Source organism: Lagenorhynchus albirostris, chromosome 11 (genome assembly GCF_949774975.1).
Source record: "Lagenorhynchus albirostris chromosome 11, mLagAlb1.1, whole genome shotgun sequence".
NCBI classification, from domain to species: Eukaryota; Metazoa; Chordata; class Mammalia; order Artiodactyla; family Delphinidae; genus Lagenorhynchus; species Lagenorhynchus albirostris.
Window position 1 is genome coordinate 63,330,522 of NC_083105.1, and position 15,342 is coordinate 63,345,863.

General features: G+C 46.4%; 1 protein-coding gene and 1 non-coding gene across 5 annotated transcripts in view; one reads left to right on the forward strand and one right to left on the reverse strand.

Annotated features, from left to right (window-relative positions):
* The first annotated feature begins 7,571 nt into the window (after nucleotides 1-7,571).
* The window catches only part of FMNL3 (formin like 3), a 60,307-nt gene continuing 52,536 nt past the window's right edge, over nucleotides 7,572-15,342 (forward strand). For 3 of the 4 annotated variants that reach the window (XM_060166295.1, XM_060166297.1, XM_060166299.1), the window contains exon 1: nucleotides 7,572-7,939. In XM_060166295.1, the coding sequence (XP_060022278.1) occupies nucleotides 7,814-7,939 (126 nt within the window). In that variant the 5' untranslated portion in view covers nucleotides 7,572-7,813. Of the gene's footprint in view, nucleotides 7,940-8,489; nucleotides 8,906-15,342 lie in introns of those variants that run through there. The other variant, XM_060166298.1, reaches the window with a different exon arrangement.
* Nucleotides 14,028-14,131, reverse strand: LOC132530162 (U6 spliceosomal RNA). Its single transcript, XR_009543716.1, has one exon. It is a non-coding gene; the product is annotated as a U6 spliceosomal RNA (small nuclear RNA).

Below are 15,342 nucleotides of genomic sequence, written 5' to 3' on the forward strand. Positions count from 1 at the left end.
TGTGATTTGCAATAGTTTCTCCTAGTTCGTGCCTTATTTTTAGTTCTCTTAACAATGCCTTTCAAAGAGCATTAGTTTTTAGTTTTGACGAAGTCCAGTATATCCATTTGTCTTTTTAAGGATTGTGCTAAGGATAACTAAGAAATTTTGCCTCACCCAGGTCACAGAAAAGGGCAAACTGTAGCCTGAAGGAGAAGACTGAAGAGACAGGGCCAGAGACAGTCACCAGGGGGGGCCCTGGGCAAGGGGTGTGGGGGAGGAGGAAGAGACCCAGCTGCGGGTGATTAAGACATTGGGTGGATTTTCGCACAAGCAGAGTAGTGGATATAGTTTATTAGCATTCAGCATATATTCCCACATTCCCAGCATGTATTTTCCTTCTAGTGTGCTTTCTTATACTGCAGAGGCTGAAAAGATAAGGATTATATTTCTCAGAATACCCTGTAGCCAGTCAGATGTACGCGGGTGAGATTTAGAAGGCAGAAGTGAGACAAAGGCCATCATGCTGCTGCTTGGGCTGTTTCTCCAGGCAAGCAAGCCCATAGAGATATGATCTATTTCTACTGCGGTAATCCAATGATGTCTCAAGCTTTGCAAATATTGAGAGGTGGTTGCATTAGAGTGTAGCAGCGGCAGTGTCCTGATCACAGATTCCAGATCCTTGGATCACAGTTGGCAACCACTTGTTCTCAAGCCCCATCATCAGTGGAAACCTCTAGGTGCCCCACCCTCTCTGACTATGGCAGAGGTAGCACCTTCCCTGACAGAGCACTTTTATCATGTTCTGGAGCTCATTGCTAGAGCTGTCCTTGTACTACTTGGAGGGCTTTTTTGTTTCCTGCATTGAACCCTCAGTCATACAAGCAGTCAGACTGTATCTGAGAGGAATGATGAAGAGTAAAAGGGCTCAGTGGTGTGGGAAGAATGTCACAATGTATGAAATCATTCATTTGCTCAATGAGCATGTAACAGACACAAAGTGGGCGCTGTTGCTAGATACTAGGAATATCAGCCTGCCCTGAAGGAGCTTACACAATCTGATGATTCATGATCTGATGATAGAGATATATTAGGAAACTATGTGCTCATAGACGTGTTCTCATCAAATTTGGAGAAGTCATGAGAGACGTGACCTGTAAGCCTAGTTTTGATGGATGAATAAGAATTAGCCAGCCAAGAGGAAGGGGAAGATCCTTCTATCAATAACAGTTTATTATCAAAAAGTTTTAAATGTCTATTCACATCCCCTCCACACACACACACCTCCCCAGGAGAGAGAAGGAGAGCACAGATGTGTGTCTCTAAAGACCTGAAAGGAGGCAGCTGGGGATAATGTAGGCGCCTCCTAGATGGGGAGGGAGCAGGCGGAGGTAGGAGTTTGAAAGCGTTTTGAGTAAAGGGGTGGAAGCAGTGGACCTAAGAGAGATTCTGGGCTTCCCTAGAGAATAAGGGTAAGGCAACCTCAAGCTGGCCTCAACTTTTCAGTCCTCTTTACCCCTCACTTCTCACAAGAGAATCAGAATGGCATGGGATTCCGAGTCCACAGCCAGGTTCTGTGCCAGGGTCTCTGCTTATGAGCTATAAGGTCTTGGACATATTATTTAACTTCTTTTAGTCTGTTTACTCATCTATGCAATGAGGATAATGACAGTACCTCCCTCCCACAGTGTTGTGAAGGTCAAACCAGATAGTGGATGTGAAAAAAAAGTTGTAAATTATAAAGCACTATAAAAATATTAGTCACTATTATCAAGTAGGTACCTAAGTCTTGTTGATTCTGTCGCAGGTATATCTCTGTAATAGACTGAATTGTGTCCTCCCCAAATTTGTACGTGGACAATGTGACTGTATTTGGTGACAGGGCCTTTAAAGAGGCAATTAAGGTTAAAGGAGGTCATAAAGGTGGGGTGCTAATCTGACAGGACGGTGTCCTTATTAAGAAGAGGAAGAGACACTAGAGCCCTCTCTCCATATGAGTACAGAGGAAAGCCCAGGTGAGGGCACAGCAAGAAGGCAGACATCTACAAGCCAGGAAGAGAGGTCTCACCAGAAACTAACCCTGAAGGCATCTTGATCTTGGATTTCTAGCCTCCAAGACTGTGAGAAAGTAAATCTCTGTTGTTTAAGACACCCAGTCTCTGGTATTCTACTACAGCAGCCTGAGCAGACTAATGTAATCTCCGCCTCCCCCCCGCCCCCCCAGCCTGTTTTACTTCTCTTCATCCCCCATCCTGATTCTGTTCAGGCCCTTGTCTTCTCCGTATCATCTCTGCAGACCTCTCTGTATTCTCAAATGCTGCTAAAGGAATCCTTCCAAACAGTATACTTAAAAACTGACTAGGACACAGGACTATCTACAGCATAAAAGACTCAGCTGAGCATGAGACTCCTCTAAACTTGATTCCCATGCCTTTCTAGCTTTGTCTCCTGTCCTCCCACTATATACCCTATGCCCCAGCCTCACTGAAATTCTTACCATTGCTCAGACATTCTGTGCTCTTTTCACAGTTCTCCACTTTCACCCGTATGGTTCCTCCTTCCTGAAATGCCTTTTCCCCTTCCTGATCACCCTTCCTTCCATCACCTTCTCATTCACACTGTCTCACTTTTTCCACTGGCACCTCCATTTATCCTTCAGCCCTGGATCAAATGTCATCTGCTCCCTGAAGCCTTAGGCAGCACTTTGCACAACCTTCTATTACAAAACTTACCACATTGTTTTGTAAATACTATTTTCAGTCTTTCCTACTAGATTCCGAGAATCTGAAAGAAAGACACTTATTGATCACTGAATCTTCTTTTGTACTTGAAACAAAGCAGGTACTGCATACGCATGTCTTACATAAACAAACCAAAAAACCCCACAGCCCAGACAAGACATACACAAAAAAATTAAACAAAAAAGGCAGTAGAGGAACCACGAGTTATCAGGTATCCTCCATGACACCTAGCCCAGTGTCCTGCATGTAGTAGACTCTCAGTAATATCACTGAATTAAGTTCCAAAGGAAAAGTAGAGAAAATAAGAATTATGATCATTTAAATCTGGGAGAAATCCGGGATGGGATTTAAAAGCTGGTATCCACTAAAATAACACCAATTATCCTATCTGGTGCCTTCAAACTGCATCCATACTCCTCCTCTCTACCTTACCTCCTCTGCTTCCAGACTCTGAGCTCTTTTGAAGTGCGGAGGGGCGAGTCTCTCACTCATCTTTGTATCTTGCCTTCTTTATCTACTGGTATTTAGCCAGATGCTTTGCATGTGATAAGCATCCAATAGAGTTTGTTGCATTTTGTTAAATACCAAAGATTATGCTGAACCTGGGGTGGGGGTGGATTTGAATAGGCTGCACAGAAGAAAGCAGAAATACAGATCAGGGACACAGCAGGAGTGTATGTGTTTCCTATTGCTGTTCTAACAAATTACCACAAACTTAGTGGGTTAAAACAATACAGATTTATTATCTTACAGTTCTAGAGGTTAGAAGTCTGAAAACAGATCCTACAGGGCTAAAATTAAAGTGTTAGGGCTGTGTTCCTTCTAAAAGCTCTAGGGGAGAATCTGCTTCCTTACCTTTTCCAGTTTCTAGGGGCTGCTGCATTCTTTGGCTGGTGACCCTGCATCACTCTAACCCCTGCTTCTGTTGTCACATTTCCTTCTCTCATTCTGACCCTCCTGCCTCCCCCTTTAAGGACCCTTGTGGCTACCTTGAGCCCACCCAGATAAACCAGGATAACCTTCTCATCTCAAGATCCTTAACTTAATCTTATCTGCAAAGTCCCTTTTGCCACATAAAATAACATATTCACAGGTTCTGGGGATTAGGATGTGGTACTTTGGGGAGCCATTATTCTGTCTAGAACACAGCTGAAGACATAAGAATGCACAGCTAATGTTAGGAGATGGACCTTTCCAGCTGAAGCAAAGGGTTTCTGAATAGTAGAGCCAGGTAAGATAGGAAAAGTAGATTGAAGAGGCATTGGGGTTTGGAGATGATACAGATCATTGAATACCAGATTAAGTTTCGGCTTTATCTGTATAAAGTAAGAAAGCTTTGAAGGTGGGAGAGCAGAGAGTTAACAATGAAAGACGTAATCTAGCAGACTCCAGAAGACCCTAGAGTATGTATATTTGGTGATCAAATAAAACCACAAATAAAAGGTTTGGGACCAAGAAACTGCACCAAAGTGAATACATTGCTGTTTACTGTCAAGTCTCTCCTTTCTGCTACATGTTCCTTGAGAATCCATAATAAATGACTGATGAGTTATTTCCTCTCTTGAATTCTAAATTTTTTGTCTAGTGGAAGTCTTCAGCTGTGCTATAACTCATCTGTCCTAGAAGAGTCTGCTACAGCAATTGGGAAAGTGTGTTTGGGGTGGGGGGAGGAGGAGAGGGGATAAGATGTGAGTTAATTGATTTGTCCAACTGACTGGAGGAGGCTGAGCTTTTCGGGAGTTTCAATGGTTTGCAAAGACAGGGACTTCAGTTTTTGGTTGTAAACAATAGAAACCTAACTCAGACTGACTTACAAAAAAGTAGAATCTACCAGCTTTAAATGGCATCAATATGCTGATGATTTTTATTTTTAAGCAATTTTTTTTTTGGGGGGGTGGTGTGCTGGGTCTTAGTTGCGGCAGGCGGGCTCAGTTGTGGCATGCAAACTCTCAGTTGCTCCGCAGCATGTGGGATCTAGTTCCCTGACCAGGGATCGAACCCCGGGCCCACTGCATTGGGAACTCAGAGTCTTAACCACTGCGCCACCAAGGAAGTGTCCTGATAATTTTTTTTTTTTTTTTTGCGGTACGCGGGCCTCTCACTGTTGTGGCCTCTCCCACTGCGGAGCACAGGCTCCGGATGCGCAGGCTCAGCGGCCATGGCTCACGGGCCCAGTCGCTCCGCGGCATATGGGATCCTCCCAGACCGGGGCACGAACCCATGTCCCCTGCATCGGCAGGCGGACTCCCAACCACTGCACCACCAGGGAAGCCCTCCTGCTAATTTTTATAAGTTTATTTATGTTTGGCTGCATTGGGTCTTTGTTGCTGCATGCGGGCTTTCCCTAGTTGCGGTGAGCGAGGGCTACTCTTCGTTGCGGTGCGCAGGCTTCTCATTGCGGTGGCTTCTCTTGTTGAGGAGCATGGTCTCTAGGCTCATGGGCTTCAGTAGTTGTGGCTCACGGGCTTAGTTGCTCCGCAGCATGTGGGATCTTCCTGGACCAGGGATCGAACCCGTGCCCCTGCATTGGCAGGCAGATACTTAACCACTGCGCCACCAGGGAAGTACCCCCTGATGATTTTTAAATTGACATTGCCAGCCTGGATCTCCAGTCTCATACATACCCAAATGCCTAGTGGCTAACTCTACTTGGATGTCCAATCAGCAAATCAAGCTCAATATGGCCAAAACACTGTTCTGATCTTCCCTTTCTGGTTGTCCCTCACCAAATCGACTCCTCCCACAATCTTTCTCAATTTCCGTTAATGAAAACTCCACTCTCCCAGTTGCTCAGGTCAAATGCTTTGGAGTTAACTTTCATTCGCCCTCCACATTCCAAACTGTCAAATAATTCTATTGGCTCTACTTTCAATCCATTGAAAATCTGACCATTTCTCTCTACCTGTACAGCTACTACCTCACTCCAAACCACCATCATCTCTCACCTAACCTAACTGGTCTTCCTGCCCATGCCTCTATTCAGTTTATTTTCCATGCAAGAGCCAGAAGATCCTTTAAAACATAAGTTAGATCATGTCACTCCTCTGCTCAAAGTCTTCCAATGGCTACTGATCCTACTTAGAGAAAAACCAAAGTCATTGCAACAGCCTACAATGCCCCGCACAATATGGCTTCTCGTTACCTTTCTGACCTCATCTTTTACTACTCTTTCCCTTGCTCAAAGCACTCCAGCCACATTGGCCTCCTTTCTGTTCCTCTAACACATCAGGCATAGCATGTACCTGTCATTCCCTCTGTTTGGATCATTCTTCCTCCAGATAGTCACATGGCTTAATTCCTCACTTTCTTCAGATCTTTATCCAAATGTTATCTTAATAGTGAGGTCTGCTCCGATCGTCCTATTTAAAATTGTAATCCCCTTCCACCTCTCTCCCCTTTCAATTTTATTTTTATTAACATGGATCACTAACATCTGTACATTTTACTTATTTAGTTTATTGTTTATCTCTTCTCCTACCCAGAATGTAAATTCCAGGAGAGCAAGATGTATGCCTTTTTTTTTTCTTTTCTTTTTTTTTTCCTTCGGCCGTGCAGCGCGGCTTGCAGGATCCTAGTTCCCCAACCAGGGGTCAACCCAGGCCTCCAGCATTGGAAGCACAGAGTCCCAACCACTGGGCCACCAGGGAATTCCCTCTATGCCTGTTTTTGTTCACAGCTGTATCTTCGATGCCTAAAACAGTATCTGACCTATAATGAACTTTTCAGTAAATATTTGTTGAATAAATGAATGAAAATGGTTGGAGTCAGGTTCTCAGCATGCTATTAGAACTCTCTTAGCTTCGCTTTCCTCTGCATTGACTTCATTCTCAAACAGGCTTGAGGTGTTACGGGTAATGGCATGCTGGCTACCAGCAGCTCCAGATTTACATTCTCACAATTCAGCAGCCTTAATGGGAAGAGAGTGCCTCTTTCCTGATTATTCCAGTGAAAGCCTTAGAAATGAGTTTTATATTCTGGCTTGGGTCAAGTGTCAATCCCTAAAACAGTCTCTAAAGGTAGAGCAAGAAAATGCTGTGACTGGCCAGGCCTGGGTCATGGGGCTTCCTGGGATGGGGGTGAAGTTCAGCTCTACGTAGACTGAGAACAGGGGAATGTAGTTCCCTAAAAGGAAATGGGGTGCTATCACTTGAAGAAGAGGGATGTAGATTTGGCCAGCAGAAACAACAGATGTCCATCACATCATAAATGATGACCCACCCAGCAGACCTAGTCCAGAACAACATTCTTCTCCTGCCCCTCCATTTTCACCTCCAACTAGATCAACCCCTGAACGTTGGTAAGGTCCTCTCCTCCTAAATGCCTTTTCACCTGTCTCTGTCAGTTAAGGTATTCCCCGTCCCTAAATGCCCGGTTCAAATATGATCTCCCTTACCATGACTCTTTAACAAATGTGGTCTCTCTCCCACTTCTGAGCATCCTAGTTGTTTCTACTTCTCTTGTCGTTATCTTTTCACACTGTACCCTATATCTTACTTATTTGTACACATTATGAGCTGTTGTGGAAAAGGGCCGTTTCCCGCGGCAGCAACTGCGGTGATTAGATACGCACCAAGGCCGCCAGGGCGCGCCAAGCGCCAGGCGCGAGGCAGCCGGGAGCTGGAGGCGCTGTGATTGGCAGTTGCGGCAGTCAACCGGGCGCAGGGGCAGGGTGGGGCGGGCCGCCCTAGAGGCTCGTGGGCGAGAGGCGGGGCCTGCATGAATGGGGCGCGAGGCGCGCGGCTGCAGTTGGCGCTCGGGGGGGAAGCGGGAGTCCCGGCCGGGAGTGGGTGGGAGGAAGCGAGGTGGGGAGGGGAGGGAAAGAACGCGGGGGGCGGGGAGGGGCAGCGCCGGGGCGGCGCGCCGAGAGCGGCGAGGCGGCGGGTGTGAGCTAGAGCCGTGGCCGTGGTTCCTGTCGCTTCGGTGCCGCTGTCCGCTGCGCCGCCTCCTGCCGGACCCCGAGGAGCCCCCGACCCGGCGGAGGAGTCGGGACTGGGGTAGCAGGCGCTGAGGGAGGAGTCGGGTCCGAACGGCCGCGCCAAAGACCCCCGGGCGTGGAGGTGGGGGGCTGAGGCCCCCGAGGGGGCCCCGCCGCTATGGGCAACCTGGAGAGCGCCGAGGGCGGCCAGGGCGAGCCTCCCTCTGTCTCGCTGCTGCCGCCGCCCGGCAAAATGCCGATGCCTGAGCCCTGTGAGCTGGAAGAGAGGTTCGCCTTGGTGCTGGTGAGAGCTGAGCCTGGTCCCTTCCCCCTCCTACCGCCCCGCAGGTCCCAGCGCCCCGGGTGGGTTCCTTGGTCCGGCCCACCCCTACAGTCAGGGCCCCCGATGGGTCTCGGCCCCCAGCGCCTTCCCAGAAACCTCTGAGCAGCCCCGTCGGGGACCTCCCAACCGACGCCTCAACCGCTGGACACTTAGGAGGAGGGGTCCCCAACCCGGGACCGCCCCAGGATCCAGACTTCTTCCTCTTCCCTTCCCCTTCTGCCGCCCTTCGCACTTCTCCTCACTTCCCTGACAGTCTCCGCAGGTCCCTAGGATTCTCATTCCTAAACCTTTGGCTGGTGCGGGGGAATTCAGAAGCTCAGGGCCGGCCCACTCCCCAGCCTAAGTCCGGGTTCTCTGACTGGGGAGACCGCCTCTCGTGTTAACATGGAGGCTTTCCAGGGAGTGGGTCCTACTCCCAGCCCAGACCAGATGTTTGGGGGAGAGGGAGGAGAATGGAGGGGGACTGGCAGCTCGTGAAGGGGGTGGAATAAAGAGTGATGCCATTCTACTTATTTTCAGAACGGCCTGCAGGCATCCTGCAAAGTTACAGTGGGTTTGCCTAAAAGAGCTGAACATGTGGATAAGCCATTTCACTAGTGTATTTTTCCAATTGAAACAATACACAAACCATCCTGCCTCCCCCACCCCACCCCTTTTATGTTAAGCCCTAGTGGCTGGTTTGTGTTTTTTGCCTGTGCTTCTTTTTAGTCTTTCTGTAGGTTCCTAAATGATCTGTATGGATGAGTTTTTAGAGCTGACTTTGGGATTCTTCTTTGATGTGGGAACTGGACATTGATGTCGGTGGCTCTGTGGACAGAGAGCGTCTGAGCTGGTATCACTGAGATGGAGGCAGAGAATATGTCGGAGCTAAAAATGAAGTTTTGGAGAAAGAAAGTGAGCTAGGTGAAGGAACGTTTGCTAACAGAGGTAAATCTTAGAGAAACTTGGGGAAATAGTTCCCAGTTCCTCAAAGAACTCTCTAAGAGGCAGTGTTAATGCTGCCGTTATTGTTACTATGGCCTGAAGGGCTGACTTTGCCTTTGCCTGTGAGGAGGGTTAAGTTGTGACTTAGCAGCCTTATTGGATTTCATCTGCTTTGGAATAGGAAGATTAGATCTGTTGGCACCAGTGAAGCTGTCTAGAGATCCTGGCCTCTCCGATGGTGCAGAGCCTGACATCAGCCCACTGGCACCATAGCCAGATCAGAGAGGGTTCACGGGGTTCCAAGGGGAAGCTGGCACCTATCTGCCCATCAGCTCTGTGAAGGGCCAAAGGGATCTGGGCCACATGTCCTGTGGCCCTCTGCATTTCCCCCAGCATCCTCGGGGGATGGGGTGAGTCAGTGATTACTAATGTGCTGTGGCCATCTCAGAGGCTGAGGAGAGCCTGGGACTTGGTGCCCTTGCAAACAAGAGCTCAACTGTTGGGGGAAAAGAGTGGGAGGGAATCTGCCCTCCAGTGGGGGTGTGAAAACCCCCATGGAGTGGCGTGAGGTAGCTACAGAAATTGGAGAAAAAGGGATGTAAAGGGATGTTCAGAGGTGGACTGGGTAGGGGGCTGCCTTAGGTAGGCGCTACCAGGCTGTTTGTTGTGAGAGCTCAGAACCAGAGTTGGTCATGTCCTCACTGGAGTTTGGTTGACACATTTGTTTAGTTGGCAGATTAATGGCTTAATATTTACAAAATGCATATGGTATCCTGATTACTAGCCAGAGAGCCTAGGTCAAACTGGGGACCGTACCACCCACTTGTAAGCCTAACTTTCAGCATAAAGTTTTGATTTGTTTCCTCGTGGCTTTTGTTTTCGTCTTGTTACTGTGTGCCTGAGCCGCTGCTAATGGGGAGTTGTAACAGGGCAGGCCAGGGCTAATTAGCTGTCTTAGGAAGGGAGGAGATTTTACCTCAGTTTTCTAACACAGGGAAATCATGCTTTCTTGGGGATTTGAGTTCTTCGCTAGGGACTCTTAAAGATCCCTGTTTCCTCTGTTTCTAAAACATGCCCTTTCCAGTATCCTTTGGGAACACTACTGACTATTGGATGTTTGACCCTGGAACAGGCTCATGTATATTTCCTGACAGTCAGGAGAAGCATAGTACAGTAGAAAAAGCAGGAGCTGTGTCTTAGCGATCATCTTAACCTCTCTGAGCCTAGATTTGCTCATCTGTACAATGGAGCTAATGATTACCATCCTGGTGGGATTTTGAGAATTGAGGGGTGTATATAAGGTGCTTGGCACCCAGTAGGTACTCAGTATAGATCAGTTTCTTTTCTTGATTGTGTAAAAGAGTAAGACAGGTTGCTCCTTTTATACCATTTTCTTCCCCAGGTTGATTTGGTTTACGGACAAGCTATTTGTTGGTTTTGCTGAAGTGATGTACTGGTGTCCTGGTTAAGCATATGGATTTTCAAGTCAAAGTGGGCTCAAATACTGGCTCCTCACAGTCTCCAGTTAGAAAAGTGTTTGACCTTAATCAAGTTACTTAATCTTTTTGAGTCCCAGTTTCCTCTTATAAATGAGGATAATAATAGTATTTGCCACATGAGGTTATTGTGTAAATTTAATGAAACTAGAAGTTAAGTACTTAGTTAGCAGAGTCTGGCATCTACTATATGCTTGGTAAATGGTAGTTTTTAAATGTGTAACTCTCAGCAGTGACTCAGATCTGAGATCACTTGTATTCCCAAAACGGTATTTTAAGTTCAGTAATCTGATGAAACCAGTTACCCTGTTCTGTATAGCCAGACTCAGGATATGCTGCTGCTGTTACATGGAGGGCTTCCCCAGTCCTACCGTATCTATGGAAACCCCCCCTGAAAAGCACCCTGGCTGGGGAAGTTGTATCATTGCTGAGTCAAGACCACAGGCTCCCAGCTTTCTGGTGCAGACACATGATCTGACCCACAGCCTGTCAGCCGAGGTTGGGTAACTCGTCTGAAGCCATGAGGTGGTTTGTGCAGGACATAGTCCTACCCCAGCCCAGTGCCCTAATCCAGGGCTTTCCTGCTGGTATGCTGGGATACTGATCCCCTCAGCCCTGGCAGCAGCTCAGGTCCCAGATTGGCCCCGTCTGGCTGGATCAGCTTCCACCATTTACCCTGTGTACTGTGCAAATAGTATTTTCTAGGTGTGTCCTGATGTTAAAAAGGTTGTGAAGCTGCTGTGTTACACTGTTTTCTTGGGATCCTTCCTTACCCCCTGTCTTGGCAGCAGCCTCTAGTCTGTTGAGGACTGAGAAGTTTAGGATGGTCAGTTATTGGAGCTCCTTTTTATTAATACCAGGATGAGATCTCTGGTCCGGTAAAGCCCCCTTCTGTGTTTTGGTCCTGACTAGTCTACTACCTTAGTTGCTCAGAAGCTAGTATGCTGACCAGTACTGGCCTTTCCTTAGATAGAGAGGGGAGGCAGAGGGCTTTAATGGCTTTAAAAGGATAGCTGTCTGCTTTTGCTGTGTTTGCACCCTGATTTTTCTGTTTACTGGCTTACTACAGATTTGAAACGAAGTCTAAAGGTTCTAATGCCAGAAAAAGCCCTGGATATCCCTCAAGAGGAGGCTCTCAGGGCATGAGGGTGGGGCTGTGTGACGGGCTGTCCCTGCCGTGGCCCCTCCTTTCACATTTCCCTGGTGAAGACTGATGACTTGGGGTTTTGCTATAAGTGTAGCATTGATGTGGGAGCTAAGCTGGCCTGGGTGCTAGTTGTCAAGAGGCTTTGAGAGGCCTCCTTTGACATAGAAAGGGGCTGGGAAAAACTTGGACTAAATATCAAGTTCCAAATCGCCATGGTGGAAATGTTTTTCCCAGCCCTGGGGATTGTGATGAATTAGTTCAGGCTGGGATAGAACTTGGGGGAGGGTAAGGGCCCTTGACAGCTGTCAGAGCAACCCCCTCGTTTAGAGACCCCACTGAGAAGACCCTAGGGCACAGAGAGAAACCTCATTCCTTGACTTTCCCATATGACCCTGCTTTAGATTGGGGAGGTGTAGGGGTAGGTGGGAGGGAGATGGAACTGATGCAGTGGACTCCTTGTGATTTGGGAATGTTTTCATGGCTCAAAGGGAAGCTCAGCTTTTTTCCTTTTTCCCTTAAAGTAATACTCATTCTCTAAAAACAAGTTTGGGCAATTTAGAAAGAAGAAAAGATTGAAGATTTAGGTTGAAGGAAAAAGTCCATATTTTCTCCATTCCTTTAGCAAATGGAGGCAATGTGTTTTATTTTTTTAATTTTTATTATTTTTTTAAATTTATTGTTTTATTTTTGGCGGTATTGGGTCTTCGTTGCTGCGTGCAGGCTTTTCTCTGGTTGTGGCGAGCAGGGGCTACTCTTCGTTGCGGTGCTTGGGCTTCTCATTGTGGTGGCTTTTCTTGTCTCGGAGCACAGGCTCTAGGCGTGCAGCCTTCAGTAGTTGTGGCACACGGTCTCAGTAGTTGTGGCTCGCGGGCTCTATAGCTCAGGCTCAGTAGTTGTGGCTCACAGGCTTAGTTGCTCTGTGGCATGTGGGATCTTCCTGGACCAGGGCTCGAACCCGTGTTCCCTGCATTGACAGGCGGACTGTTAACCACTGAGCCAACAGGGAAGCCCGACAATGTGTGTTAAAACTTTCCATGTTTTTGTCTTTGCATAGGGATTTTTTTTTTAATTAATTAATTTTATTAATTTATTTTTGACTGTGTTGGGTCTTTGTTGCTGCGTGCGAGCTTTCTCTAGTTGCGGAGAGCAGGGGCTACTCTTCGTTGCAGTGCGTGGGCTTCTCATTGTGGTGGCTTCTCTTGTTGCAGGGCACAAGCTCTAGGTGCACGGGCTTCAGTAGTTGTGGCTTGCAGGCTCTAGAGCGCTGGCTCAGTAGTTGTGGTGCACGGGCTTAGTTGCTCCGCGGCACGTGGGATTTTCCCAGGCCAGGGCTCGAACCTGTGTCCCCTGCATTGGTAGGCAGATTCTTAACCACTGCGCCATCAGGGAAGCCCTCTGCACAGGGTTTTGTACAATGTTGTGATAGTAGTGTGTGTGTGTGTGTGTGTGTGTGTGTACACACACATATATTTATCCAACATGGCTTTTTTTTTTTTTGCTTTTGTTATTTCATTAGTTTTCCCAGGATAGTCACTGTAAACATTTTTAAATGCTTGTACAATGGTCCATCAAGTGAATGTACCATTGTTTACTTAACTCTCCTCCTCTTGTTGGACATTTAGGTTGTTTGCCTCTATTTGCCATCATAAACAATGCTGTGATGAACATCTTGGTGTACCTTTTCAATAGTTAGAGTTTTCCTTGGGATAGAAACCCCAAATTGAACTTCCTAGATTGTAGGATATGTTTTTAAGGTCCTAAATACATATTTCCACATTTTTTTTAAAAAGAGAGTAATTCATGTGAGTGTCCTTAAAGGGAGGTTGCAGGATTGAGGATAGCTTCTTTTCTCCTGATTATGAAAATAAGACATATTTAGTAAGCAAATTTAGAAGTAAAAAGTGTGAAAAGTATAAAACATATGGAAAAGTATAAAGAAGAGCATTAAAATCACCTGTAATCTCTCCATTTACTATTAACATTTTGATATATATATTTTAACAATTAGAGTCATACTGTGCATATTGTTTTGTAAACTGATTTTTAATTTTACTATTTGAAGCATTTTCTCATTTGTCTAAATATTCTTCAGTCTTATGATTTCATGGCTAGTCAAGTATTCCATAATACAGTATTTTATTACTGCCTTATATTTCTCTCTCTCTCCGCTTTTTGCTACTATAATTAACACTGTGATGAATTTTCTGTGCATAAATATTTGGGTGCATGTCTGATTAATTCCTTGGGATAAATTGCTTTTAAAGGCCTTTGAGAAGTATGCCTTCTAAAAAAGTTGTACCAGTTGTCTTTTCCACTGATAGTGTGTCTCCCTTTCTCCATAAGCTAACCATTACTGCATGGTTTAACTTTAAACACCTTTGCCAGTTTAATTAGTGAGCAATGGTATTTTGTTTTAATTTGTATTTCTTTTAACATTTCATCATAAGTGTTTTGGCCATCTTTTTTTTTTTAAAACATCTTTAAAAATATGGAACACATCACGAATTTGCGTATTATCCTTGCGCAGGGGCCATGCTAATCTCTGTATCGTTCCAATTTTAGTATATGTGCTGCCAAAGCGAGCACTTGGCCATCTTTTTTATGTGTTCTTAGCTCTCTGCTGGGGATTTATTATACATACATATTTCTATGTAATAAATGTATATGTTTCCACACTTGTTCATTATAAAATCTTTTTCATATATGAAAGAGCATATATAACTATTATGTAAGATTAAAATAATAATGAAATGGATAACAGTGTATCCACTGGAGAGTTCTTGGAATTGCTTCCTGCCCCTTAATTTCTTCTCTCTGCTATTTTATCTGGGATGAAAAAGCCCTTTAGCTCAGGACTTATTGGGTCTGTTTCTGCAGCTGGGACAGTCCAGGTGGCAGCCACACCAGTGCTTCATAGCTCTGTCTGTGGGGAAACAACCACTGCAGCTGGTGAGAACAGGAACTGGTTGTGGTGGAAATAGCTAATCTTCAATGAAGTGAAAAAAGAAGCCAAGGTGGAGAGGAAATGAGACCACAGATCCTCCCCTGCCCCTGGGGTTGCCTGGGAAGGCTGGTCGGAGCCAGGGCCGCAGTTCCGTGGTCGAGACCAAAGAATCTGCCCCAGAGCTGACTGTAGTCGGCCCAGGGGACAGCAGCGCTGGCGGCCTGAAGTCAGCGTGTTATCTGCTCAGCCAGGCTGGTCACCTCCATTCTGGGGAATGTTTCTCCTAAGTCTGCGCTGAGCTGAAGCAGTGCCAGGGAAAGGCCAGGGGTTCATTCCAGTTCGGAAATGCACTTCAAAGAAGAGGAAGGACCTTTTTCTTAAAAGATAAGAGAGGGTGCTGTCTCTACACAGCCCCTGCCCCCTGCTCCTTGCTGGGTACTCTAGGGCCCCCTCTTTTTGAATAGCACCACATGGGAACTGAAGGGTTTCGAGGTTGTCATCCATGAAGAAGAGGTTTCCAGAATAGAGATGAACTAGGCAGCTAGAATCCCTGAGTTCCCATTTCCAGTCTCACTGCCTCCCTCAGCAGAGCCACATTTTTCTATCTTGTTTTCCTTCCATGGGAGAATGAGTCCCCCAAGAAAGATATAAAGGTATTAGGCTGCCTCTCTGTCCTTAAAATACTCTGGTTGTCTGTGCCTCCCACACTCCTCTCTACTTCTTCTGTTTTCACCTTTCAGAATCCTCTTTCCAGAATCTCTTATGCTTTCTGTCTTCCATCACTTTACAACGAAGTTGTGGGTTGGAAGTTTGTGTGGTGGGTAGGGGAGGACCTGGATAGGGTTTTGGCGGA